The following is a 26,209-nucleotide window of genomic DNA, read 5'->3' on the forward strand; positions in this document are numbered from 1 at the left end:
CCCTCTCTCTCTCTCTCTCTCTCTCTCTCTCTCTCTCACGCTATGCATACACCTCTATTAGTTCTACCATGAGTTGATTAGCTGTAGAAAAAATGTTGTAGATGAATGCTTAAAATGTTGAAGAAAGTACTTAATATGAATAGTTTAGATAATACCCTATTTAGGCTTCAACTGTGGCAAATACAGCTCATGAGATACCCTGTAAAAATTATTTTAATAAAAAAATGAAATGTAAGATAGGTAATTTTTTTAGAGTGGATAAGCTGAATGATTTTCAAAACTTTGAAAATGTCAAATTATAGCTCCCAGGACATCTAGTCTATAAGAACTTCGATCCGACTCACAACCTATTTTCTTAAGTGCACAACTCTGACTCTCTACCTAATTGGGCTTACAGATAATTTGATATGCCTGACCTATGACGATTATCATAACAAAAGCTGATCGATAATTAATATGTCTAGCTCGATCTCACTTGAGATGGCGCCCAGTTGGCAATTAAACGTTTGCACTCTAATTAAGCTAACAATCAATGTAAGTTTTGGTGCTGATTTTACTTTTTTAGTTTTTAGCTGTAATTATGGTCAAAACTGGTCACACCTGTCGCTGCATCTACACAAGTCGTAGAGAAAATGTGCAAGTTTTGCAGCATGACCAAAAGCGACTAGAAACAACTCTACAAAGCTGCAAGTGCAGTGCTGGAGAGTGGCGCGCGGAGAGTGGTGGGAAAGGGGGTGGCCGGCCATGCACATCTTAATACCAAATACGCGCGTAAAATGCCAAATTAATTGCAAAAAATGTAAAAATTTTCTCATTCAATGACCTTGACAATGGCTTCGGCTATGGCTGTGGCTGTGGCTGTGGCTGTGGCTTTGGCTTTGGCTTTGACTCGTGAGCTACGGCTTGAAGTCTAAGCTTTGCGCTCTTTATGGTTACAAAATTCTCTGCTTGTATGCGTATGCACACACATGCACACATACATATGCATATACACATAAATGCAGTACGAGTAACTGTTACCCCTCTCCCGCTCTACACTCTCTTGGATTTGCTTGTGCGTGCGTGCGTGTCTCTCTCTCCGTGCGCCCGTGTGTATGTGAGTGTGTAGAAAACGTGACGAGCTGCGAACTTTTTGGAGAAAGGTCGTTGATCATGGCTCTTGTGTAGTAGATTTTGTTGTTGTTGTTAATATATGTATGCATGTATGTAGCTGTTTGCTGCTGCTGTTGTTGTTTGTAAACACATAGCCATTTCAAAGTCACTGGCTACGTCAATTCGCCGTTTTTGGCCATTTAATTATATCTAGTTTCAATCAAGCCAGCTGTGTGTACACACTCACATACACGCACACTAGACTCCCTTGACTCCCCTTACCAGTAGACAAGGTCGTTACTCATCTGTCTAGAGAGACATATGTACATACATACATATATATATATGCACGTACATACATTTATAACTTTATTTATGCAATAATTACAAAACTCTAAGAACTGTAAATTGATTACATATGAATGCATGCATCTCGTTCATATTTCCTCCATACACTTTGCCAGTGTTAGAAAGGCAAAGGCGAAGTCTCTTTGCAAATGCGCTGCAAACTTAAATATTTACATTCATATGCTAATTTGAAGAAAGTCTGTAATTACATGCTTATATATGTTTATGTATATATAAACTTAATTAATTATAACAACAACGATTACTCCACATAAATAAAAACCAAATAGAAATAAAATTCAATTCAATACATCATACTTTTAATAACCAACAAAACCGGCTAACGATATGTAGGGTATGCATATAAGCTTACATACATACATAAATACACACACATATGCTATTCCCATCTGCGAAAGCAGAGCAGAAAAGAACAAGCTGATTGGAATGCTGCGAATGTTGACGTTAGCGAATAGCTGTTAACACCATGAGAATTTCTGCAGCTATTCAGTTGAAAAATATGAAATTACGACAGCTCCCATATCAAATTGAGCGCAAGCCTTGAACAATTCCATTAACAGTGGCACAACACAATCAGTCTACATTCGACTTCTTTAAAAAAAAAAAAAAAAACGAAGAAGGCATACACACGAATCAAGTGACTCCAAATACATACATACACACATAACACAACATACACATATTCATACATTCATATAACTATATGTACATGTATAGATAGAAATGCAATGTGATCGAATGTAGATGTGGCTGCGGCTGCGGCTGTCACTGGCAACGTCATCTTTGTTGATTTTTTTTTTTTGCCACTCCTTTGGTCATCGTGCCCCGCAAACGCAAACGTTTGTTGTTTTCTTTTTAATGCTGCTGTTCGCGAGAGAGCATGCTGCGTAAGCCTCTCTCTCGTTCACACTCGCGTTGTCTCACTTTTTCGGTGATGCTGCTCGTGATGGCTGCTATATACACACATACATATCTATGTTTGTCACACACATACATACATGTACATGCACGCAGGTTTGTTGCGTGCTAAAGCGGTTTGCTTTTGATATTCGCTAGTTATTTGTGCGTATTAATTCAAAATAGGCAATTATTTAAACAATGATTAGTCAACCGGCTAAAGTAAATATACACGATTGTCTATAAAAGAATGCGTCCGCTCCCCATGTATGAGCAATTGCCGTTACAAAAATTCAGCGCGGTTCGAGCGAATACTACACACACACACACACACATGCACAGGCGACTGCTCACTTACTCATTTATGTACATATGTACAGATACATATATGCATATACATACATAGCTGTGGTTGCAACACTCATACATGCAGTTATGCAGCAAACTTAAACTGTACGCAGACTTTTGAGGTGTCATTCTTTGGTTATGTTTTTTGTTTATAATTTTTTTAAATATTAGGTTTAGTTTTAATAATAAAATAAAAACATAATTATATTAGTAAATAAATGGAAATTGTTATAAAAAAAAAGAAGTATTGCCTTAAGTCTGCTATATTAAATACAATATACATGTAAACTTAAAAATATGGGTTTGCTTGCAAATGTACGTAGAGTTTTGCGAGCAAGTGTATGTATATACGCTGCACGCTTGTGCTGCTTTCCCCTCTTTGAGACGGACATCCCCTCGCATTGCACTCTTTCACTTTTAGCACTGTTGCAACTTGCAAGAGATACAACGAAAAAAAAAAGAGAGAGAGAGCGGCTTTTACAATGCATGTGACAGGCATGTTTACAAGCCTTCGATAGTCTTTATCTATGAAATCTTGTAAATAGTTATCAATAATGATAAGAATTATTTAATCATTTAGCACTAGTCAATTTTTAAAAATATCTTCTGAACAGTCAGAAAAACAAATCCCAAACGACTCGGAGCAGAGTTGAGTCAGCATTACGCTGAGCAGCAGCAACAGCAGCAAGTGAATGAGTGAGCGAGCGTAATTCTGTGTATGAGTTTGTATGCATGTGTGTGTGTGAGTGTGTATGGCTGACTGAGCGAGTGCCGCTGTCTCTTTTGCGCAAACGCGCGGTAGACGCATCAACTGGCAGCTGTTTTTGGTTGGCGCCGTTATTGCTATAAACCGAGCTTGAAAGCTGGCTAAATATGACGACTAGTGAAGACTCTACTATTATCGTATATCTAGTTTGTATCTGCTATTGAAAAGATGATAGAGATAAATTGTATAAATGTTTGAGTCGGTTAGACAAGGACAAGAACAAGGTTGAAACAATATGATGCTGATTTAACAATTAGTGCTGAAAGAGCTGATAAGTTTCTTTGAGAGAGGGCATGAAATAATTCCTTTATTTTTAAGCAACTCCAACTTTAATACGTAACAGATGTATATATTTGTATATATTCATGTTTTTTGTTTTGATTAATTCAGGCATTTGAGCCGTTTAGCTTAGTATTGCTGACCTTAGTTAATCAATGATTACCCTAATTGATAAAATGCTTAAAGAAATCTGATTAATAAATAAACAATGTGGATAAATAAACATACATATATAAATGTAATTTTAAACAATATTCTCACTTGAATATATTTGAGATAATATCAGATTTCAATGTGTTTTGTTACGATTATTTCAATTACAGAGCTAAAACTTTTTTATCTTAATTCAGCTGATATATTATATTTCAATTTGATATTTGAATTAGGCATTGGTTGAAGTTTGGTACTTTGAAGTTCATGCACTTTGATGCAGGCTGCAAAACGTTTGACAAAATGACGCAATCTGCTGGCTGTCACACCCGATGTAGGGAATTATGTTGTTTCATACTCTGCGAGCAGCATATGAAACACGCATAGACACAGCGCGCTCACACACATGCGCGCATACACTATTATACATGCACACACACACACGCTCGCTGGTTATGCAGAGAGGCATGTATAAGCGCATACAGATACGGGGCAGCACACACACACACACACACACACACACACAGACTATATCGCCGGCAACGGGGTAAAAATTGAATTCATACCATATATGGTAAAACGCTTGCCAGGCTGTGCAAAGTGACGGCGCTGATAAGGCGCTAAGTTACTGTGCCGGTTGGGATGGACGGATGGATACCGGGCTTTATAAAACGGCAAACGGCGACCAGTTTTCATGTCATTACAGTTTGAGTTCTTGTGCTGTGTGGAATACACCTCCCGACACAAAACCGCTTAAAGCAGCCAGCTAAAGTCGTCTACACGAAAGACACACGCAAACAAAACCGAAAGACTTAATTTATATTTATTTAATTAATTTTAAACAAAACAGACCAAATGTAAGTATATTTACATCAAATACCAAACAATCCAGCCAAAAACAAATCCAACAAATATCAAGAAAAACACTTCACAAACTGCAATCAAAAATCGTGAATAGAGTATATCATATTCTATAATATGTACATACATACATAAAGTATATATTTTTTTTACGAACAAATTTTTTTTGTACAAGTGCTTGTGGAATATGTGAGATAATGTCAATAAAATTGACCATCAGATAACAGAAATCGAAAAACCTAATCAAAAATACCAAAAAAAAAAAAACCTATATCATAATGATATCAAAAAACAAAAATAAAAGTCACGCGCTTGTGAAAAGGAAAAAAAACTCAACAATTTTGTTATCACAAACAATTTGTGAATCGATAAGATATAAAAGCTTATTTCGTAAGCGCTAGAAACTAGCAGAAGAATTCAGAAATTAGATACGCACACACATACGGCTGCAGGTGTAATTGTAGTTGTGTGCGTGTGACAGATCTAGTGCTGGGGCGTGCCCTATGCGGATTTCGAAGACTCCAATAAAACTTGCAAGGAAGAAGAGCATAGTAAAGAAAGATGTGGTGACAGTTTTTTTCAGTTATTTGCAATTCAATTCGCAAACACTTTCTTTTTTTCCCACGCTTTAATTAACTTTCATGGCGAACATTTTGAAAAGTAACGGCCGATTTGAAGACAAAACACATTCGCACACAAAAATGTAAAAAATGTAAAACTTCATATGTATGTATTTGGATGTATATGTGTATATTGACATCTAGTATATTTTTTATACATATAAATGTATTTGTCAATGCTCATGTGTCTATATGTATATATATATATGTATGTGTATGTACGGCCCACGGTGCAAGTGACGTAGGCAAGTTAGCCAGATATAGTCAAAGAATCACGTCATTAAAGTTATTCGGCATTTCTTGAATGCAAAAATGCCGGTTTTTTTTAATGAGCCGCGCTAAAATGGAGAAAACCTTCAACATTGTCAACCGTTGGCTATGAATTCGACGTCGCCGTCGCCGTTGCCGACGCGTGAGAGAGCGAAAGCGGCGACAATTTCCAGCTCTCCTTCACGACGATTCGCTTCGAAACATGACCATATATGGTCACAAAAGTTGGCAAGCCAAGCGCGCTAATCGTGCGCTCTCTATCGCACGCATGCGCTAGCATACGCTGCGTGCGAGTGAGCTGGCAGAGCAGCGGCACGCTCGTACAGATATCAAAACGACGACGACGGTGACGGCGACGGCGACGACGACGTCGATTGAAGCAGCGCTTGAAATAGCTGTAACTGGCATTCGTTCGTTTGTTCATTCCTCTTTCGGCAGTCAATCGGTGCGGTTGCATTTTCAGTCAGTCTATTGCCTCGTCGCCTCCTACCAATAACCAAGTGTGGTTTACAAAATTTTCAACTTGAATTGCAAAGTTTCAATTCAGTTTTTCAAACAGTTTTCGTCGTTTGTTGTTAAATAAAACAAAAAGGTAATAAACAAAAATCAATGTAGAACCGAATGTACATAGTCAAATACATCAAACAAATATTTGGTGCCGGCTCTGAAGTGGTGAATTTTTTTTCTCGAATTTTTTCTTTGTGCAAATGGCGGCCATTTTATACGTCAACGTATACACACGTACATTTACTTGTTCAGACAAGAGCGGCTCTCTCCTTTGGCCACTTGCTTGGCACCGGCATATGCTGAAGTGATATACTCTCGAGCTTTTTGTCAAGTTGTTGATTTATGTGCAGGGTGTTGCCCCTCTGTGCTCAAAGAGAGGAAATGCAGATACATACACATACACGCACACGGAGATATACTCGCTCTCTTCTAATATAGAGAGTGGGAAATGGTGGCCATTTTGATTAATATTTTTTTTTCTTGTGTTCTTTGCAGCTTACAAAATGTGTGACGAAGAAGTTGCTGCATTGGTTGTCGACAATGGCTCCGGCATGTGCAAGGCTGGTTTCGCTGGCGATGATGCGCCCCGCGCTGTCTTCCCATCGATTGTGGGCCGTCCACGTCATCAGGGCGTGATGGTCGGTATGGGCCAAAAGGACTCGTATGTGGGTGATGAGGCACAGAGCAAACGTGGTATCCTCACCCTGAAGTATCCCATTGAGCACGGTATTGTGACCAACTGGGATGATATGGAGAAGATCTGGCATCACACCTTCTACAATGAGCTGCGTGTGGCTCCCGAGGAGCACCCTGTCCTCTTGACCGAAGCCCCCCTCAACCCTAAGGCCAATCGCGAGAAGATGACACAGATCATGTTCGAGACCTTCAACACACCCGCCATGTATGTGGCCATCCAGGCGGTGCTCTCGCTCTATGCTTCCGGTCGTACCACTGGTATCGTTCTCGATTCTGGTGATGGTGTCTCCCACACGGTGCCCATCTATGAGGGTTATGCCCTGCCCCATGCCATCCTCCGTCTGGATTTGGCCGGTCGCGATTTGACCGATTATCTGATGAAGATCCTCACTGAGCGTGGCTACTCTTTCACCACCACTGCCGAGCGTGAAATTGTGCGTGACATCAAGGAGAAGCTCTGCTATGTGGCTCTCGATTTCGAGCAGGAGATGGCCACCGCTGCCTCCAGCTCCTCTCTGGAGAAGTCCTATGAGCTTCCCGACGGTCAGGTCATTACCATCGGTAATGAGCGTTTCCGTTGCCCCGAGGCCCTGTTCCAGCCCTCATTCTTGGGTATGGAGGCGTGCGGCATCCATGAGACCACCTACAACTCGATCATGAAGTGCGATGTCGATATCCGTAAGGATCTGTATGCCAACACAGTGCTGTCTGGTGGCACCACCATGTACCCAGGCATTGCTGACCGCATGCAGAAGGAGATCACCGCTCTGGCCCCATCCACCATGAAGATCAAGATCATTGCACCACCAGAGCGCAAATACTCCGTATGGATCGGTGGCTCCATCTTGGCATCGCTTTCCACCTTCCAGCAGATGTGGATCTCCAAGCAGGAGTACGATGAGTCCGGCCCATCCATTGTGCACCGCAAGTGCTTCTAAGCAGCGACGCCGACCAACAGGGAGGAGCAGCAAGTGGAGTGGCAACAACACCAACAACAACTTCTATGTGGAGCTGCACGCTATGTTAAATTCACACATCATCGTCGTCGTCTTGTTGTGTTCTAGCATTAATTTAATTTATTTCACATGAGATATATGATAAATGCATAATATTTTTTTGTTTTTTTTTTTTTTAATATACCTTTTAATATAACAACAAATTGAGAAAAACAACAACTAGATATTCTCTATGCCATTCCACTTCTAAAACAAAAATCCACAACAACAACAACAACACACGACAACAAGCAACACTTACAAGCGTACACTCCCTGCAAGGAAGATGCAGAAGCAGCAGCAGAAAAGCGACTAAAATATTCCCTTTCAAAAAAGAAAAAAAAAGCAAATAAAAGACACAACACACAAAATATGCAAAACACAAGAACAACACTAAGAGAGTTTTGTAAAATTTTAAACAAAACCTTATGTATTATTTTTTAATTATGATGTAATTATAAACAACAAAGTGAAACAAAAATATGATGGAAAAAAAAACTTTACCAACTATGTTTTCTGTTACTTTTTGCCTCCCTTCTCTGTTTCGCTCTTTCTCTCTACTTCCCCTCTTCCACTCAATTATGCTTGCTCTCACACTGCTTGTCTTTACGCTCATCATTTGCTCTCGCTCTAAACTCTCCTTTTGCTTTGCCGGCCGGCAAATGCATTAATACACGCACACCGACTCACTCGCTCACTCTCACACATTGCTATGAGCGTTTGAGTTGCTGCTGGGGAAGTGAATCAAGAAAGCTAGTTGCGCGCTCTGTGTACTTCTCTTGCTGCTGCACAGCTTCATTGAAATTTTATATAAGCTGAAATTTGATATTTGTACATGTACTTAATTTTTTTTGTATTATCTAATTGCATGCGTATTGAATGACTATAAGTTTACGCCTAAAAATGTTAATTAAATTGTGAAATGCAAATGAAAATTGTATTCTCTTTTACCCATATACATATACATACATACATACAAGTATATGCACGTACTTGTGTTAGTTTGTATATCCGTGCGTGTATATGGCTAGAAAAATATACCGTTGTATGAGAGTGTGAGGGGGTCAGCGAACTTGTCGAGCTTTCGTTCTTCTCAAAAAACCGACCCAACATGCACGCACAGCTGGTTTAAGCTTGCGTTCTCTCGCTCTCCAAATGCAGTTGGCATTGGAGCACAGACACACACATACACATACACAAACACACACATAGAGATATCTGTTTATGTTAATGACCTTAAACTTGCAATGTGGACCACTCCATGCGAACACAAAAGCAAACGAGCGAGCGGACCCATCTGGCTGCGATTAAAGTTCCGTTTCTAACCGCTATCACAATTTGTTGCCATCGTTCTGAAAGCTTTGCTTTGATTCTTTTTAAATGCTTTTGGTTGTTTTTTATTTTTATTTTTTAAAATTGATTTTGTGCCACATTCACTTAACTATGAAAGATTCTCTTAACTGCAAATGGCAATTTTACATTCTTCAGACTTTTTTTGATCGCAGCATATTAATTTTTTTTTTTTTTTTTTTTTTTTTTTTTTACCGTTTTCTTTTAGACCAGTTTTAAAAATAGTTGAGCCTGTTTTTGGTAGACGATATCGCATTATATTATTTATAGAATCGCCTGCATCGACTGAACTATGGCTATATGAAAGGTTCTGTCACATAGATATAGTATGTGTTACACATACTATAGTGAAAATTTACATAAATGCTTATTCATTTAATTGTATTAAACATGAACCCGTTGGGCACACGTACTTCCCGTTTGCATCACTTTATATAACTTGGTTTCCCTATATCGAAACTTACTGTACTCTGCATTTAGAGGAAAGAACTATTATTAATCTCATGGAACTCGAGAGCTATACGGATTAGAGCACAAAATTTGTGGTATGCGCCTAGTTGTATGCCGTAATAGTGTAATTTTATTAAGAAACATTAAATAATTCATGCGCACTACTGAGATAACTCTAACTATGTAAATGAAAGATTACTACAATTCTCTGGTAAAACGCACAACTATTAAAGAAAAAACCTGGTAACAGAGGAACTATGCAAGCAAGACTTCTAAAATTTAGATTTAGCTAGGTATATACATACATACATTATAAAGCTGGAGGTTATAAGTACTTTCGTATGCATATACCTGAACGTGTTTGGCTCAAATTGAAAGCCATGAAACCTGTACTGCATTGTATAAAGATCAAGGAATTAGTATCAGACACCCTACTTTATTGATGCCATGTCTTAAGGTGTCGGAAATGAATATTTTTTTAAAATTCTTCTAGTGTTCAGCTGAATATTCAGCAAATTGACACGCTGCTCCCAATCGAATGCGATTTGCATAATGGGGGACACAGTTCAGGCACAGCCAAGTTTCAATTGTCGTTCAGTTTTTCAGATTGCATTTGGTCGGCGATTCGTGCGTAACAATATGTCGATTTCAGCTTCGTTTAAGGATCAGGAGATCTTCGTGACCGGCGGCACGGGTAGGCGAACCTACAGCGATATACATACATAAATATATATATATATATATATATGTCGGATACATTGATTTTCCTTATTAAGGTTTCGTTGGGAAAGCGCTCATCGAAAAACTCTTGCGTTCCTGTCCGGCGTTGGGTAAGATCTATGTGCTGCTGCGTCCGAAGAAAGGAGTCGCAATCGAGCAGCGCTTGGAGGACGTGCTCAATTCGAAGCTCTTCGACCGTTTGCGCCGCGAACAGCCTCAAACTATATCCAAAGTAGTGCCCATTGCCGGAGACTGCATGAAGCTGGGCCTGGGCATTAGCGAAACGGATCTGGCCAAGTTAACCAATGTCAACGTGGTCTACCATTCGGCTGCCTCGGTGCGGTAGGTGGAAGAGGGTTAAGGCCCCCAGTTCAGCGTGCTGTAAACATATTTCCGATGCTTTCAGCTTTGATGATCCTTTGGCCAAAGCCATTTTGTTGAACACACGCGCCACTCACGAGCTGGTCAAGCTCGCTCTGCAATGGAAACAGCTGAAGGCCTTCATCCATGTCTCCACAACCTATTCGAATCCCACGGTCATCGATGTCGAGGAGCGCATCTATCCACCTTATGCGGACTGGCGTACAACCATCAAGCTAGCCGAGACCTACGATCAGCAAACTTTAGATATTTTCAATTTGAAGTAGGTCCAAAAAGGGGTCAGCCATCGGTGCTTCATCACTCACGGTCTGTCTCTGTGATTCTGTCTTTTGTAACCTTTTCAGGTATAGCAGCTTTCAGCCGAATAGTTATACCTTCACAAAGAGCCTGGCTGAGCACGTGGCCAATGACTATAGGGATCGGCTGCCCATTCTCATATTCAGGCCATCAATCGGTAGGTGATCGGATTGGGTGTTGTTTTAAGTACTTAACTTTTTCGACTTGAGCTATTGAATGTTCGACTGATATCAATTCGAGCATTCTAGAAAGCTGGGTAGAACCATTTCCATATATGGGGGTAAAAACCTCCAAGGAGCTTGAGTGTATCTGGAAGGAGATGTGGCAGATCCCAGTAAGCATATATATTCTTGATCAAGATGGCGTGATAACTCCATCTGTTCGTCACTCCGTCTGTCTGTCTCACTGTATATTGGCAGAGAGCATTCTTATGTATGCTTGCGTGTGTGTGTGTGTGCATAAGGTGTTTCCAATGACACATGGAATTCTGGGATTATTAGCTTTTCGTTCAACTCCTGGTTCCGCGTATCTCCATCCTGATAGAACATAATACAAGAAAATCATTTGAAAATTAAGTGAACATCTATTGAAGCCTAGGTATACCTATAGAGCTTTCCAATTCGTAATAATCTCTTTAACCCTCCTCTCTGTCTCTCTCTCACTCTCTCTCTCTCTCTCTTTCTTTGCCACGCCTTTCAACAGTCATCTCCACGCTGGAGGAGCCCGTGCCGGGCTGGGCGGATAATTTCAATGGACCCATCGGAATGTTGGTCGCTTGTGGCGTTGGCATCTTACGCTCCCAGAATTGCGATCCCCACATAGTGGCCGATTTTGTGCCCGCCGATGTGGTCGCACGGGCTCTGGTCATAGCCGCCGCCAGCTACTTGAAGAAGCCGCCTGCTAAGGACCAGCCCATCGACGTGGTCAACTGCGCCGTGTCCAATATTTCGCCCATTTCCATGGGCCAGGTAATAGACATTGGCAAGCGGTATATACGCCAGAATCCGTTCGAGAAGACGCTCTGGCTGCCGGGTGGTGGCATTACCACGTGTCCAGTGCTGCACTTTGTGAGGGTAAGTGGAAGTGCCTATCTCTCTCTCTCTCTATCTCTTTCTCTCTCACTCACTCTCTCTATCTCTGCATCTATCTCATTTTGTTGGTCTAGTTTATAACAATGCATATTATGATGGCCATTGTGGTGGACACGTTGCTCCGCTTGTCCAACGAGAAGCCCTTGTAAGTGCGCTGCGGTCTTCCGAGAGATCCTTACTCCATACATATGTTTTCCGCTTTTCTTTATAGCCTGTTGAAGCTGCAGCGTCGCATCTTTGCCGCTTTTCAGGCGTTGAGGGTGTTCGCGGTTACCGAATGGCACTTCTCGAATGACAATATGAGAGCTTTGCATGACCATGTACCCAAAGAGGAACTGTAAGCGCGCGAAAAAAAAAAAAAAAAAAAACAAGAATCAAATTCCAATATTGATTTTTTTTCTGCAGTGCGACCTTTGGCTTCCTTCAGCATGCGAATATCAACTATGTGGACTTCTTTCAGAATGGCATACGCGGCGCCAAGGAGTTTTTGATGAACGAAAGTCCCGAAAGTAGCAGCGGGGCGCGTTTTCGTATGAAAGTCTTCTACGTTCTGGACTATTTGTGTCGGGCCATAGTGTATGGATTTTTGTTGCGACTGGTTTATCGTTTGGCTGTGCGCGTTTTTATGACATAGAAATTGCTATAGAGTATGTGTTGTAATTTTTTTTTTTTTATTTACTTTCACTAGAAACGTTTTTTTTTTATTGTTATTAAATTTATGGATACGGTAAAATAAAGTTGTAAGCTATTCAACGCAAAATTCGACTTGGACTTTGAATTAACAGTTGAGGCTGGCGCCATCTGGCGTGTGTGTGTCATTTAACAGCTGCCGCTGTCGCCGCTGTTAGCTGAACAGTGCACTGTTATCGATAGGCCGTCGATAGGAAGCACATTTTGAGTATAACATAATGCCACAATAACATACGCTTTGCCAAAAAGCAACTAATTTTGCCGTGAAAAAAAAGTGAGAAAATATTGAAAAATGAATACCTACAAAAGGCTAATAAATAAATAAATAAATGCTAAGTCAAAATGTGTAAACCCTAATCATATGCTGCAGGCATTGTAATTCGGCGTGCTGTAATAAAATGCTGGGAATGTTTTGCTCTGGCGTCGTTTTCCGCAATTAGCTGCTAAAATACACTGAAAATAAACAAACAGCGACACAAACAACAACAAATATTTTTTTGAATTGGCCGTGCAACAAATGCAGCACGAGTGTGAAATTAATTAGTTGAATTTGTTTATTTGCGTTTTGGTTGCCTTACATTCGTTTATTATTGTTATTATTAGTATAATTTTCTGTGTTTTGGGCACACGAGAACACGCATTAGTTTCAGCGGGTTAATTGGATTAGGCAGAGGCAGAGGCAGCAACGGCAGTGGCAGCGGCAGCGGTAGAGTGTCAGTGTCTCTCGATTGGTGGTGGGGCAGACAGAGTTGTTGATCCCGGCTTCAAGCAATGGCCACCACACAGCAATACTCGTTGCGCTGGAACAACTACTTGAGACATCTGACCTATTCGCTGGACAATCATCGGCTGAACGATGATTTCGTCGATGTCAGCCTGTGCGTGGATGGGCGCCGAATTAAGGCGCACAAAGTGGTGCTCAGCTCTTGTTCGTCCTACTTTAAGGAGATATTCAAAGAGAATCCGCATCCGCATCCAGTCATTATATTTAAGTTTATCAAATTCGAAGATCTCAATTCCATAGTCGAGTTTATGTATCAGGTAAGCGAATGTCAGTTAATTAACTCACCTTTAACTAAGCAATTCTCATTGCGTGCTGACTACTAGGGCGAGGTGAACGTGCAACAAGAGGCACTACAATCCTTTCTACAAACTGCCGAGCTGCTCGCCGTGCAGGGCCTAACGGCCGAGGAGAAGGAGAAACCGCAGATGCCGGTGGTGCCGCTCATTAGCGAGCACAAGCTCATCAAGACGATACCCAGCACAATACGTGCCGTCAATGAGCAACAGCAACAGCAGCAGCAGCAACATCATCATCAGCAGCAGCAACACCAACAGCAGCAGCAGCAGCAGGTGACTGTTGCGGGCAATACGCAAACTATCGAAATACCAACGGCCACGCTGTTGCAGGCAACGGCAACGGCAACGCAAGTACAAACGCAGGTGGCTGCTGCTGCGGCTGCTCAACTGCAGGTGCAGCAAACCCAACAGCAACAGCAGCAACAACAACAACAGCAGCAGCAACAACAGCAGCAGCAGCACCATCATGTACAAAGCACCCAGATACAGCACATTCAAGTACAGGCAGCGCCGCCTCAGCAACAACAACAACAACAACAGCAGCAACAGCAGCAGCAGCAACAACAACAGCAGCAGCAACAGCAACAGCAGCAACAACAACATCCACAGCAGGCCGCAGCGCAGGCGCAGCACCTGACTATCACCAATACTGTATCATTGCCAGCTGCGAATACCGTAAAGAAACGAAAGATCACCTTCTCGGACGATGATGACAACATCTACACCACCGAAACGGTCGACTACGCCGTCAAGGACGAGCAGACCATTGTGAAAAGTAAGCAAGTCCCAGGAAGTCCTATGAGAACCCAGTTAGCTGACATATGTATAATTTATTTTACGATATAAATAGCATAGATTGTACCTAGACCATTGTGAATGTACGCAAATCCTACTAAATACGTTGAAAAGCTTGTTAGCTGACTTGTATAATTTATCTTATTATATATATAGCATATGATATATATAGGATATAGCATATATATTTATCGTATGATATATATAGCATATATAGACCACTATGAAAAGTACGCAAAGTCTACTAAATACGTGGAAAAGCTTGTTAGCTGACTTGTATAATTTATCTTATAATATATATAGCATATGATATATATAGTTATGATAGGATATAGCATATATATTTATCGTATGATATATATAGCATATATAGACCACTATGAAAAGTACGCAAAGCCTTCTAAATACTTTGAAAAGCTTGTTAGCTGACTTGTATGATTTATCTTATGATATATATAACATATATAGTACCTAGATCATTATGAAAGGTAAGCAAAGCCTTGGAACCACTTAAAAAATTAGTCAATTAACTGAGGTTTGTGTGATAGATCAAGAATTATATAGCAAAGATTTTGTACACATATGTACGATCTATTATTAGATTTAGATACACCTCGGAATAATAGATATTTAAGCTTATCAGCATTATAGCAATCAATGGGTTGTTATGCAAATGTCTCAATGTCTATCAAGCTGCTTAGTGGTAAAACTATCTTGAATTTTCTTCAACTTCAAGTCAAGTTATACTTTATTGGCTGTCAAATCAGATTTCTATAACATAGCTTTAGCTTTAATCTGATTACTATATCATATGATTGTTATTAAACTTAGAGCTAGAGACTTGAGTTCTCGTGCTTGTTAAAAACTAACACTGTACTTCGCTTATAGAAGACATATATAACTCGATTTAACTAATTCTTATTGAATCCGTTACTTGCAGCTGCTGAGATGACATTTTTGCGCGGTGCCGTTAAAATGGATATACCCGATTATATAGTTAGCGAGGTAGACGATCGACTGTCTGATGGCGCGACGCCGCAAACTTCACAGGATGCAACGACGGCGGCTGCCCAGACTGTCGCTCAATACTCATCCGAATACGAGATTCTGACCGAGTCCGAGATCGAGGAGAAGTATCAAGCGGATCCCGACAATGCGGAAATTGCCATCGAGATGAGTGAGTGGGCGTGCCAGACATGCATGTATATCAATTTTGATTGTGCACTGAAACTAATGTGGAATTCTCTTGCTTGCAGCTCGCCTGCTGGGCACAGCGAGTGGTGGGACAGCCACAGCCACCGCCCAGGCGGTGCTCGAAGATCCCAGCGCTGCGACGACAGGTGCCACAACCACCGTCTCCGTGACACCAGTCAAAACGGACAGCAAAGCCAGCGGCACGAATGGTAAGTCCTCTAGTTAGTGGAAGATTATTATCCATTATATATAGTCTGAGAATAGATGAAAAATGCATTTGTATATAAAACAAAGGTGTATATAATTGTTATCTTTAGTAGATGGATGGATTTTAATATATCTATATAGTATATATCGTATATTACGATATGGTATATTACTATAGCCAGCTTTATACTCTTAACTCTCATTTTGAACATTATAGAGTAAAGATTTATGCAAAGAACATTGAAATTAAGCATAAGAAAATCCAAAACTACTTTATAAGCAACTCAGGGAAGATCTTTAGTTATTAATCAAAGTCAAAAAACTATGAAAAAAAACTAGCAGGATTGTATTTATGAAGCATAAATATATGTACATATATATCTTAATTTATAATCAAGATGAAGGTCTATATTCGTGTAACATAAATCTATATATAAGGCATTATATAGATCTTTGTACGAAGGAATTATAAATCATATCATATTGTTCTGAAGTTCTTTGCGAATGATTTAAGTTTTTATAATTTTAGTGCTTGTGCTAAAGCAGCCTAACTATTATAATTTAATTATTTTAATTTAGTCTAATAAAATGTAGATATGTGTATTAAATGTTTGCTCTGATTCTTGTTGGCGTGTGTGGGTGTGTGTGTGTGTGAAACATTGTTACATATTTCTTAATTGTTGTCTGTAGAATATTATTATACTTTTACTTTTGTGTTTGTTTTTATTTATTTTGTTTTTGTTTTTTTTTTTTTTTTTTGGCGTCGAATATGTCTCCAAAGTGTTTGTCTATATATAGTTATTGTCCCCCGTAATGTACATTTGTGTGTGTTAAGAAAACAAAAGAAAGTGAAATGAAACAGAAAATATAGTTGAAAACGAATGATCCAAAATCTCGCAATGTCCCTAATTTTGTCCTATTTTTCTGTATATTTTTAGATTCACCCAATAATAAGTGGACAGAATGTCAGTTTTGCAAAATGGTTATTACCACGGTGAATCTTTGGAGACATATTCGCACCCAACATACGCCCCAACCGCCGCGCAAATGCGATCTCTGCAATAAGAATTTCAAAAACAAATACAGCCTGCGCGAGCACATACGCATCTCCCACGAGCAGAAGGTGGCCATTAAAACGGAGAACTGATGGACGATCTTTCAGGTGCAGCATGGCGTCAATTGAAACAGCCGCACGACACAGACAGAGATAGATATAGAGCGAGACAGAGTGAGAAAGCGAGCGAAATGGGAGCGAGAGGGAGAGGGAGAGGAGAGCAAGCTATAGAAAATTACGTCCATTAGAAAAGCAAATGCCAAAACGAAAGATATTTGTGGCACCAAAACCGAAAATGAAAACAAAATAAGAAAAACAAGAAAACTTATAGAAGAAGCAGAGGCAAAACAGAATTATAATGTTTAAACACTTTTCCAGTCATTAGCACTTACTTTGTCCAAGTTGGTTAGCCTAAAATCTTGAAATTAAAAGTTTTGTACATAACAAATATAGTTTGATACATTTTGTATATCTTAATATCTGTCTAAACTGACTAAGCCATGTCATAAGCAGATATCTATATACCTTATTAATTGAAGCAAATCTGTCAAAGTGAAATTAATTTATGTATTTTAGTTAATTAGTTAGCCAAGTAAAGTCACATAACTGTACATACATTAAGCTTACAATATACTATAAATAATTTCTAGAGCGCCAGAACCAAAGCCCGAGCAGGCTGACAGTTCCCAAGCAACCACAGTCAACATGAATATTTATGTTTTTGTTTTTTTTTGCTCAACTTGTACAAAAATATATAATTCACATACATATATATGAATACATATATTTATATCCTCATTGTATATTCTAGTTTATTTTATACTAAGTATCGTATTTAAATATAAATATTGAAAGCAACAAAACAAAATATAGTTAATTGAGAAATCAAATTCCCACACACATGCTAAAGATGAAGATAAAGATAAATATATATATTATATACCTAGTTAATTGAAAGGCTAAATGTTAAATGAACAAAACATACGTATTATATAATTAATATATATATATATATATCGTATCGATTGCAAACAATTTTTGATGTCAGATCATATATTATATTTAGAATGAGAAGAGAGAGAGACAGAGATATATATATTGTCATAGCGAACTAGGAAAGGCTCTCTTCGGCTAGCCGAAGTCTGTATGCCCTTGCAGAAATGCATTCAAGCAAATTGCCAGCCATATGATAAATACATCAATATATATATATGTATATATATGTAGTACATATAGTTAACTAAACTTCGAGTTCATGGAAAGAAAACAAAAATCAAATTCTTTGTAGTTTTTTATATGAGAAAGCAATTTTTGATAATATCTTATGAGGAACAGCTGCAGCTGTGTCAGCATAGCTTTAACAATTGGAATGCAATGGAATGGAACAATCGTTTTGTACCGAAAATGCCTCGAAGACACGCAAATATGCAACTGGGATGGGTGGAAATGAAACACACTTGTATAGCTGCACACATTGGCGGGTGCGAGAGTCAAGTGGGGAAACCCAAGTTAGGACTGGAACGTTGTGAAACGAAACACTTGAGATACATTGACTCATGCTTAGTGTCAAATTCAAATCGGAACGAGGCATGGAACAATGCAACTTTGCCTGCTGAAACAACTGAATGAATGCAACAGAACGGAATGGAACATCAGTTTGACAGGCACTAGATTTGCGAATTTGATATAAAATTAATAGAAATACTTTATAGCAACTGCCTCTGCAAGGGTAGCAACAAATTTCTATATAAAAATCCCAAAACCAAAAAAAAAAGAAAACATTTGAAATTTTTGTGTCTCGTGTAATAATAATAATAAAAAAAATAAATAATAAAAAAAAGTGTGAAGCGTACCAAATATGCATGTATATAAAAAAAATATATATATAAAAAACCGGAAAAAAATGGAAAAATAATAAAAATTTTCGTCTCCTTTTGATAAGCAATAAAAAGCAAAAGGAAATTCTAGCCAGAATTCCAAATAAAATTTACACAATAAAAGCCAAGCCAACTATACGTATTTCCAGCTTAAAAGCCCAGCTCTTATTTTTCATCCACACATCATGCGCAAATTCTTGGTTTACTATTTTTCTTTCAATTCACTTGGAATTCTTTCAGCTGTGGCCACGGTGGAGGAGAGCGCCCCAGCTGGCGTTGCGCTCATCTGCAGCTTCTGCAAGCGCCGGCTGCAGTCGATGAACGCCTTGAGACGCCACATTGCCTCGCGGCACTCGGAGATCCAGAGCAAGGAGTACGAGTGCTTCATCTGCATGAAGAACTTCAAGACCAAGTGGTCCCTGTCCACACACAACTCGCGCTTCCATCGCGATGCGCGCCTGAGCAAGGAGCTGACCAAAATTGATTTTACGGAACATCCACTTAGCTAAGGTCGATCCGAAGAAGAAGAGAGTGGCAGAGAGAGAGAGAGAGAGAGGGAGAGAGAGAGAGAGAGAGAGAGAGAGAGAGAGAGAGGGAGAGGGAGAGAGCGCGAGACCTGTAATATATATATGCCTATATATATTTTTAATGATCATCTATTTTATATATAAGTACGAATTTAACTTAAGCATTCAAAATTTCTCATACTTCATGAGTTTTATCTAGACGACATAGAGATAATTATTTAAACCAAATTTTATCCTAATTTATATTCGAAAATAACTAACCCGAAGAAGCATTTTTTAAATTTTAGAGTTGATAATTATTATTCGTTTTAAATGAAAAACAAGAATAGTACCATGTTTCTGCGTACGTTTCATTTCCACTCGTTTCACAGGAATTGCTAATTAAAATTATAAAAGCTTATTTGTGAGCCAAATTCGTATTCATAGACAGATGGAAACGTGCAAATTGCACACAACTAATATACTCATTTCACTTTCGCGGATGAGTATGAAAATCAAATCAATTTCATTTCCATGTGATAACAAAGTTAGCAAAGAAAAGCAATATAAACGATATTCGAATATGAAACAGAATTTCAGTTTCAACAAATAATCGTTCTCGTATTTATTTCACATTTTCCATAAAGATTTATACGAATAATCTGTATGATATATGTAGAATTTAATAATGAAATGTCATTACATGGACTTTGATATATGTTTAATTCATTTATATATTTAGTACATTTAAATGCGAGTTAAGGAACTTTCTATGAACCACAACAAAAGGAGAGAATAAAAAAGTTTACGATTAGTAGAAAATGTGTGAAAAACAAACGCATTTGGTTAAAAATTATATTTTTTTTTGTCGATTTTTAATATCTTAATTAAATCGTTGCGCCTCTGTACAAGATTAGATATCTAAATATCAAAATATATACCAATATATCAAGCTAGAGATAAGCGCAGGATTTGTAAAAATGTTGACGAGAATGAAAAAAAAAAAAAAAAAATAGTTATTTTTGGTGTGCCCATTAGAGCAGATCGTGGCCGGGCAGGGGGAAGGTGGTGCTGAATTTGATGACGCATTTGTGGAGCTCCTCCAGCTGCTGCTTGATGCTAGCGTTCTCGGCCAGCGTCTTGGTGAAGTCAACCATTTTGGGGCTGCCCGCTGCCTTGACGGCCTCGGAGCCGATCTTCAGCGCGGCATCGATGAAGACGACCACCTGCTCGATGTCCTTCTCGAGGAGGCCGCGAGTGGTTAGGGCCGGCGTGCCCAGGCGTATGCCGGACGGATTCATGGCGGACTTGTCGCCGGGCACCGTATTCTTGTTGCACGCAATGCCCACCTCCTCGAGCACCAGCTCGGCCTTGGCGCCGGTCAGTCCGGTTTTGCGCACGTCCACCAGCACGAGATGGACATCGGTGCCGCCGGTGGCCACCGTATAGCCCAGATCGACGAGACCCTTGCACAGTGTCTTCGCGTTCTTTATGACCTGCGTCTGGTATTCCTTGAACTCGGCCGACTTGGCCTGCTTGAAGGCCGTGGCAATGCCAGCAATGGCATTGTTGTGCGGTCCACCCTGCAGGGCCGGGAATACGGCCTGATTGATGCGCTCCTCCAAATCGTAGAGGACCTTCTCGCCGTTGGCCTTGGTGCTGCGCACGCCCTTGCGGAAGAAGATGACGCCGGCACGTGGACCGCGCAGCGTCTTGTGCGTCGTTGTGGTCACGATGTCGGCGTACTCGAATGGCGAGGGGATCTGCTCGGCGGCCACCAAGCCGGCGACGTGCGCCATGTCGGCCATCAGATAGGCGCCGACCTCGTCACAGATCTTACGGAAACGGCCGTAATCGAGCAGGCGTGAATAGCACGAGATGCCAGCGATGATGATCTGAGGGCGGAATGTGCGCGCTGCCTCAGCCAGCTTGTCGTAGTCAATCAGGCCCGTCTCCGGATTCACCTTGTACGGCATGCTCTCGAAGAAGATGGATGTGGCCGAGATCTTCTTGCTGGGCGTGAAGAAGCCGTGCGTCAAATGGCCGCCATCGGGCAGATCCAGGCCCATAATACGATCATGTGGACGCAGTACGCCCGTATAGACAGCCAGATTGGCCGGCGATCCGGAATAGGGCTGCACATTGACGCCCCAATCGTTGCTGTTGAGATTGAACAATTCGAGGCCGCGAGCCCGCGCCAGGTTCTCAATCTGATCAATGAACTGATTGCCACCATAATAGCTGTCAATTGGGAGAGATAGAGAGTAGAAATTTGTAGAAATCTATTGATTAAATTGTAGTGCAATGACATTTGGTTAGTTCGTGGATTAATCTAGCTCGCTTAAAATAAATAATAAATATATATATATATATAATAAATAAAGTATTGTAAATCGGAAAATTTGTAGGAGTTCATACTGCTCAAAAAAATCCAAGAGGAAATTTTAAATTCGAAGAGTAAGACTTTTGCTTGAAGAGAAGCTTTATTATCGAATAAAGGAGCTTTATTTGAGTACTACGAGTTCTTTTAGTTGAAAGCCCAAGGCATACTTATGTAGTAGCTCAAAGAAAGCTTTTCATAAGCTTTCATTGTGCGCTGGCATCTTTAGATGTTTCAAAAAATGAGAGAATTAGAAGAGTTTGGATTGCCGTTAAGCAAAGAGCTCGTTTAGTCTCACTTAAAAGTTGCCTAAAGCTCAAATACAAACCGACTTCAGATAAGCTTGAGGCAACAGTTCAGCATGCACTCGATTACGATTCGGTAATTCTAATTATGTAATAATCTCGATTAGTCTTACCGCTTGCCCGGATAGCCCTCAGAGTATTTGTTGGTCAGACAGGAGCTCAAGCTCTCCAGCACAGCCAACGAGGTGAAATTCTCGCTGGCAATCATCTCGAGGCCCTCCCGTTGGCGCTCCTTCTCCTTGACTATGATATCGGCCAGCTCCGGGTCGCTCTCCTTCAGCGTTGCCTGCAACATCTTTTGGTCCGCCATTTTCTGTCGAGACATTGTGAATATAATACTCTAGAAATCTGTACCGATTGCGGCAACGATCGGCAATGCAATGAATTGCAAACGCATCAATTGCCACATTTTTATGACGAGACGAGCGATCGACGCAAATATTTATATTTTGTAGAATATTATTTTCCAGCAGCGCGCAAGCGAGCGAGCCAGCCATCGGTTCAATGGGTTCAAAAAACATTGGAATTTTTTTTTATTTCGTTCGCATATATTTATATATTATATATATGCAGAGATAAGGCAACGCCCTATCGCCGCATAGTGATGTGATCGACTCAATGCAGTAACACTCAAACTGTGACCTTAGCTAACAAACAATTACAACAGTGGGCGAATGGAGAAGTTTTGCAAATTCAGAGAAGAGAACGCGATCTCAAGTGGAAATTAAAATACGCCTTAGCTCTCACAAAGAGAAAGCAGAGAGAACCAACCAGAAGGAATCGGTAGAGTTTATAGTGTAGAACTTACAAGGATGCTTGCAAAATTTTCAGTGACTCTGAGTTAATTAGGTAGAGCTAATAGTAAGATTTCACCTTGAGGGTACGGCTCCAAGTGGTTCCTATAATAGCTCAGCAGCAAATGTAGTCCGACGCACCAGTCGAAGAACTATACCAAGACTCAGGAAATTGGTAGGAAGTATATTCATATAATATTTGAATATCATTCAAGCACGACTCTATTATCTAAGATATTCTTCATTTGGTGCAAGATTAGATATTTCAAGGGCAGAGTTCAGAAGCAATACGAAATCTGCATCCGTTCTGCAAAGTAGTCTAACCAAATATGCTCGCTTTCACTTTTCGTGTAGAGTATCTCATTTGTTTCCTGACTTTGGTACGATAAGATTAACGCCTTCAATCTAATATATATATCAATCTAATACATCTACATGTATATATTTTGATAGTTGTATGTGTGTCGTGTGCAGCCAAAAGGAATATTTTGTTATTGCAGCCCGGTTCAGAGGTCATCGCATAGAGGCACATACCATTTTTATATGGACCCCCTAATGGGCGTCTATTTGCAGCTATTTGCGTAGAGCTCATCGCCTCACCAAGTGTCACAGGTTCAATTTCGATTGGCGATAAGACTGAAAATGAACGCACACTCCGGGTAAAAATATCGGCTCGTTATCATCAAATTGAACCTAATCGAGGTGCTTCATATGCATTAAGCCAGGAGAGATTGAGAAGCTTTAGCACTTTTCCAGACAACTATTCGAAAAATGTAAATAACATAAAGAAAAATATAAAAAAATAAACAGTTATTGAAAACCTATTCGATGATGAAATTTCGCTGATCGCTCAATAAGACTTTTATAGAAATTATGGGATGGATGTGGAAATATTAGAATCTGTTTTGCAAAACTTCGTTTCATTTGGATATCCTCAATTTAAAAAAAAACTTTGATAGCTAAGAATTTTACTGCTTAAGGTTTCTCTTTGTTTCTTTGTCTTCGAGCTTCCGTTAAACAATTCTATAAAATAGTAATCCAATCACGAGACGCTTGAAAATTCCTTTAAAATCTCTCTACTCCGATTCAGTTTCGGTTAGTAAATATTTCTGTAGGTGGCCAGAAAATATTCTTGTTTATGGCAAAATGTAAACAGATGTTTTCCTAGAAAAATGAGAAAGACTTATTGCACGACTAGAAGTCACCCTGTAACTGTGTATATAGAATTGGGATTGGAATTGAGAATACAAATAACAGACATTTAATATCGATTCAAATCGAAATGGAAATATGAAATGGTCGATTGAAACAAATCTGATAACGACTTAAAATGTCAAAACTCTAGATCTGGTAATAGTTTATATGTATGTATATATAGATAACTAAACGGATGGATGAACGGATGTAGATAATATAGGGTAGGATTACCTATACTAGATTGAAATATTTGCTGTATTCAGAATTTGACTCATCTGGCCTTCGTGATCTCCAATATATATACTATACAATGTATATATGTATCAGAATTTTTTTGCATGCAACAACTCAGACAGACTTGACTAAATGGTCTCAACTGCACGTCTAGCTAAAGAACGTATAAGTATGTATACAGGCATATGCCATTTTCAAGGAGCTTACATATATATTTATGTATATATGCATATGCGCGTATAAAACCACATTCACATTAAGTTCTCTAGTGCTTCAATCTCACGCACTGAAAATGAGAACCGTATGGGTGGGGCCTTGGGTTGACGCCTGTTGTCAACTGCAGTTATTTAGAATTTGATATTTCAAGTCAACATACAAAAAAAAAAAAAAAAAAAAAAAAAAAAAAAAAAAAAAAAATCTAAAGCTTTGTGTATTAATTTAAATTAAACGCGCACGAAGCCAAACAAACACAGGGCGACTCGAGCACGGCTTCAAAGCGACAGCCACGCGCAGAAACAATAGAGAACAATATGAAGAAGAATAGAAGAAATTAAAGTTAGCAAGGCGAACTATGAATACCCTTTCTGGCAAATAAAGTTGCCAATAAACAGTTCACTTGAGCAAAAAGGATTTTTTATAGTAAAAGGACTTTTTTTTAAATAATCAGTCCGAATTCGTATACATATACATAATGCTGATCGTATAGATCAAGTGACTATAGCCATATATATATACGTATGCAAAGGAAACAGCTCGATTTACTTAGGCAAATGAGTTACTGATGATGATGAATATACATATATCCTTTCATTATTTCCATCACAGTCACACAACAACTGACTAAATCGATCGACTCATAGAAAGGGTATAAAAACGTGACTGATTAACAAATAAAAAAACACCTTTGCGTCGCACAATTCGCGTCAACGAGATCGCAGTGACAGATTTTCACGAAAAACAGCTAATTTACTGCACAGCGATGCAATTCACACTGTCAATTGATAGATTCAATAGTTATTAACAATTTGCACGTTTCGCACTCAGCTGGAGCAATTAATTAGATTTCGGAACTTCATCGTTTCCACACACACTCACTTACCGGAATCGAATTTGAAATGTTTCTGATCGTCGTCAAAGCTGCCGGCGTTGCTGCGACCGGCAGCGCTCTCGGCGATTTGCTCTTCGTCTCATGTTGTTGTGCTGCGAGCAGGTTGGCAGGCCCGGGCCGAAGCCGATAGCTGTTAAATGTACGGGTTGCTGTTATAACTGGGCAGTAGTTGATGATGCCCAGCGGATGGAGGCGTGTCACTGTTTTCATATGCTGCATGTCGTTGCTATTGCTGATGCTGCTGCTGCTGCTGCTGCTACGGCCGTTGCTACTGCTGTGCTTGGTCCTCTGCGCGTCGATATCTTCGAATGTAACGTCCAGCGTCTTGTTCTATACTAGCGCTAGCCGCAATCGCATCCGTCTCCAGCTACTCCCCGTAAGCGCTGCTGATAACCTCTCACCTGCATTGAGAATGATGGTGTGTTGGTTTCTCTGATAAGCTGATAGATGCATGTTTACTTGCCCCCTGGCCATTAGGCAGCTACTGTTGACAAATCAGCTGTTTGCGTTTTTCAGAATATATACATACGTAGAATTTGGAAAACTCAATAGAAACTGTTCAATACCAATGTTATTAACATTCTGTTACGATATCGAGCTACATGTTCGATTTAATATGCCGGTTCGATATAGTGGTATCGAACCAGTT

General features: G+C 39.7%; 4 protein-coding genes and 1 long non-coding RNA gene across 7 annotated transcripts; 3 read left to right on the forward strand and 2 right to left on the reverse strand.

The window, feature by feature from the left end:
* Positions 1 to 4,577: 4,577 nt before the first annotated feature.
* Positions 4,578 to 8,353, forward strand: Act5C (Actin 5C). Of its 2 annotated transcripts, none has more exons than XM_018016450.2 (2): positions 4,578 to 4,758; positions 6,655 to 8,353. In XM_018016450.2, the coding sequence occupies exon 2, from the start codon at positions 6,663 to 6,665 to the stop codon at positions 7,791 to 7,793; it is 1,131 nt and encodes a 376-aa protein (XP_017871939.1). In that variant the 5' UTR covers positions 4,578 to 4,758; positions 6,655 to 6,662; the 3' UTR covers positions 7,794 to 8,353. The 2 variants fall into 2 exon arrangements, with proteins under 2 accessions (XP_017871939.1, XP_017871938.1); XM_018016449.2 differs by lacking the exon at positions 4,578 to 4,758 and adding an exon at positions 6,063 to 6,244.
* LOC149267904 (uncharacterized) lies at positions 7,967 to 11,792 on the reverse strand. The gene is made up of 2 exons (XR_016271217.1): positions 11,652 to 11,792; positions 7,967 to 11,584 (listed from the first exon to the last, which is right to left on the reverse strand). It is a non-coding gene; the product is annotated as an uncharacterized LOC149267904 (long non-coding RNA).
* On the forward strand, positions 10,186 to 12,899 carry LOC108619695 (putative fatty acyl-CoA reductase CG5065). The gene is made up of 8 exons (XM_018016423.2): positions 10,186 to 10,344; positions 10,427 to 10,712; positions 10,777 to 11,013; positions 11,096 to 11,205; positions 11,751 to 12,121; positions 12,214 to 12,284; positions 12,351 to 12,476; positions 12,545 to 12,899. The coding sequence occupies exons 1-8, from the start codon at positions 10,203 to 10,205 to the stop codon at positions 12,771 to 12,773; spliced, it is 1,572 nt and encodes a 523-aa protein (XP_017871912.2). The 5' UTR covers positions 10,186 to 10,202; the 3' UTR covers positions 12,774 to 12,899.
* A 144-nt stretch (positions 12,900 to 13,043) lies between these two features.
* Positions 13,044 to 20,529, forward strand: LOC108618131 (uncharacterized). Of its 2 annotated transcripts, none has more exons than XM_089475256.1 (5): positions 13,044 to 13,870; positions 13,937 to 14,684; positions 15,645 to 15,881; positions 15,961 to 16,107; positions 19,277 to 20,529. In XM_089475256.1, the coding sequence occupies exons 1-5, from the start codon at positions 13,601 to 13,603 to the stop codon at positions 19,543 to 19,545; spliced, it is 1,671 nt and encodes a 556-aa protein (XP_089331382.1). In that variant the 5' UTR covers positions 13,044 to 13,600; the 3' UTR covers positions 19,546 to 20,529. The 2 variants fall into 2 exon arrangements, with proteins under 2 accessions (XP_089331382.1, XP_089331383.1); XM_089475257.1 differs by lacking the exon at positions 19,277 to 20,529 and adding an exon at positions 17,044 to 18,938 and having other exon boundaries at positions 13,048 to 13,870.
* Positions 20,384 to 26,170, reverse strand: Shmt (serine hydroxymethyl transferase). Its single transcript, XM_018016421.2, has 4 exons — positions 26,024 to 26,170; positions 25,552 to 25,961; positions 22,341 to 22,540; positions 20,384 to 21,783 (listed from the first exon to the last, which is right to left on the reverse strand). The coding sequence occupies exons 2-4, from the start codon at positions 25,777 to 25,779 to the stop codon at positions 20,577 to 20,579; spliced, it is 1,635 nt and encodes a 544-aa protein (XP_017871910.1). The 5' UTR covers positions 25,780 to 25,961; positions 26,024 to 26,170; the 3' UTR covers positions 20,384 to 20,576.
* Between the last annotated feature and the right edge of the window lie 39 nt (positions 26,171 to 26,209).

The sequence above is a fragment of the Drosophila arizonae genome, chromosome X, assembly GCF_054131065.1.
Source record: "Drosophila arizonae isolate 15081-1271.41 chromosome X, UAZ_ARI_1.0, whole genome shotgun sequence".
Classification (NCBI taxonomy): Eukaryota; Metazoa; Arthropoda; class Insecta; order Diptera; family Drosophilidae; genus Drosophila; species Drosophila arizonae.

Excerpts from the sequence above, each read along its gene's own strand:
- LOC108618131 (XM_089475256.1), top strand. The coding sequence starts at position 13,601 with ATGGCCACCACACAGCAATACTCGTTGCGCTGGAACAACTACTTGAGA. Across the intron at positions 13,871-13,936 it reads TAGTCGAGTTTATGTATCAG|GGCGAGGTGAACGTGCAACA; the intron begins GTAAGCGAATGT and ends GCTGACTACTAG. Across the intron at positions 16,108-19,276 it reads CAAAGCCAGCGGCACGAATG|CTGTGGCCACGGTGGAGGAG; the intron begins GTAAGTCCTCTA and ends GAATTCTTTCAG.
- Shmt (XM_018016421.2), bottom strand. The coding sequence starts at position 25,779 with ATGCAGCATATGAAAACAGTGACACGCCTCCATCCGCTGGGCATCATC. Across the intron at positions 22,541-25,551 it reads ACATTTCAAATTCGATTCCG|AAAATGGCGGACCAAAAGAT; the intron begins GTAAGTGAGTGT and ends ATGTCTCGACAG. Across the intron at positions 21,784-22,340 it reads GAGGGCTATCCGGGCAAGCG|CTATTATGGTGGCAATCAGT; the intron begins GTAAGACTAATC and ends CCCAATTGACAG.
- LOC108619695 (XM_018016423.2), top strand. The coding sequence starts at position 10,203 with ATGGGGGACACAGTTCAGGCACAGCCAAGTTTCAATTGTCGTTCAGTT. Across the intron at positions 10,713-10,776 it reads CATTCGGCTGCCTCGGTGCG|CTTTGATGATCCTTTGGCCA; the intron begins GTAGGTGGAAGA and ends CGATGCTTTCAG. Across the intron at positions 12,285-12,350 it reads TTGTCCAACGAGAAGCCCTT|CCTGTTGAAGCTGCAGCGTC; the intron begins GTAAGTGCGCTG and ends TTTTCTTTATAG.
- Act5C (XM_018016450.2), top strand. The coding sequence starts at position 6,663 with ATGTGTGACGAAGAAGTTGCTGCATTGGTTGTCGACAATGGCTCCGGC.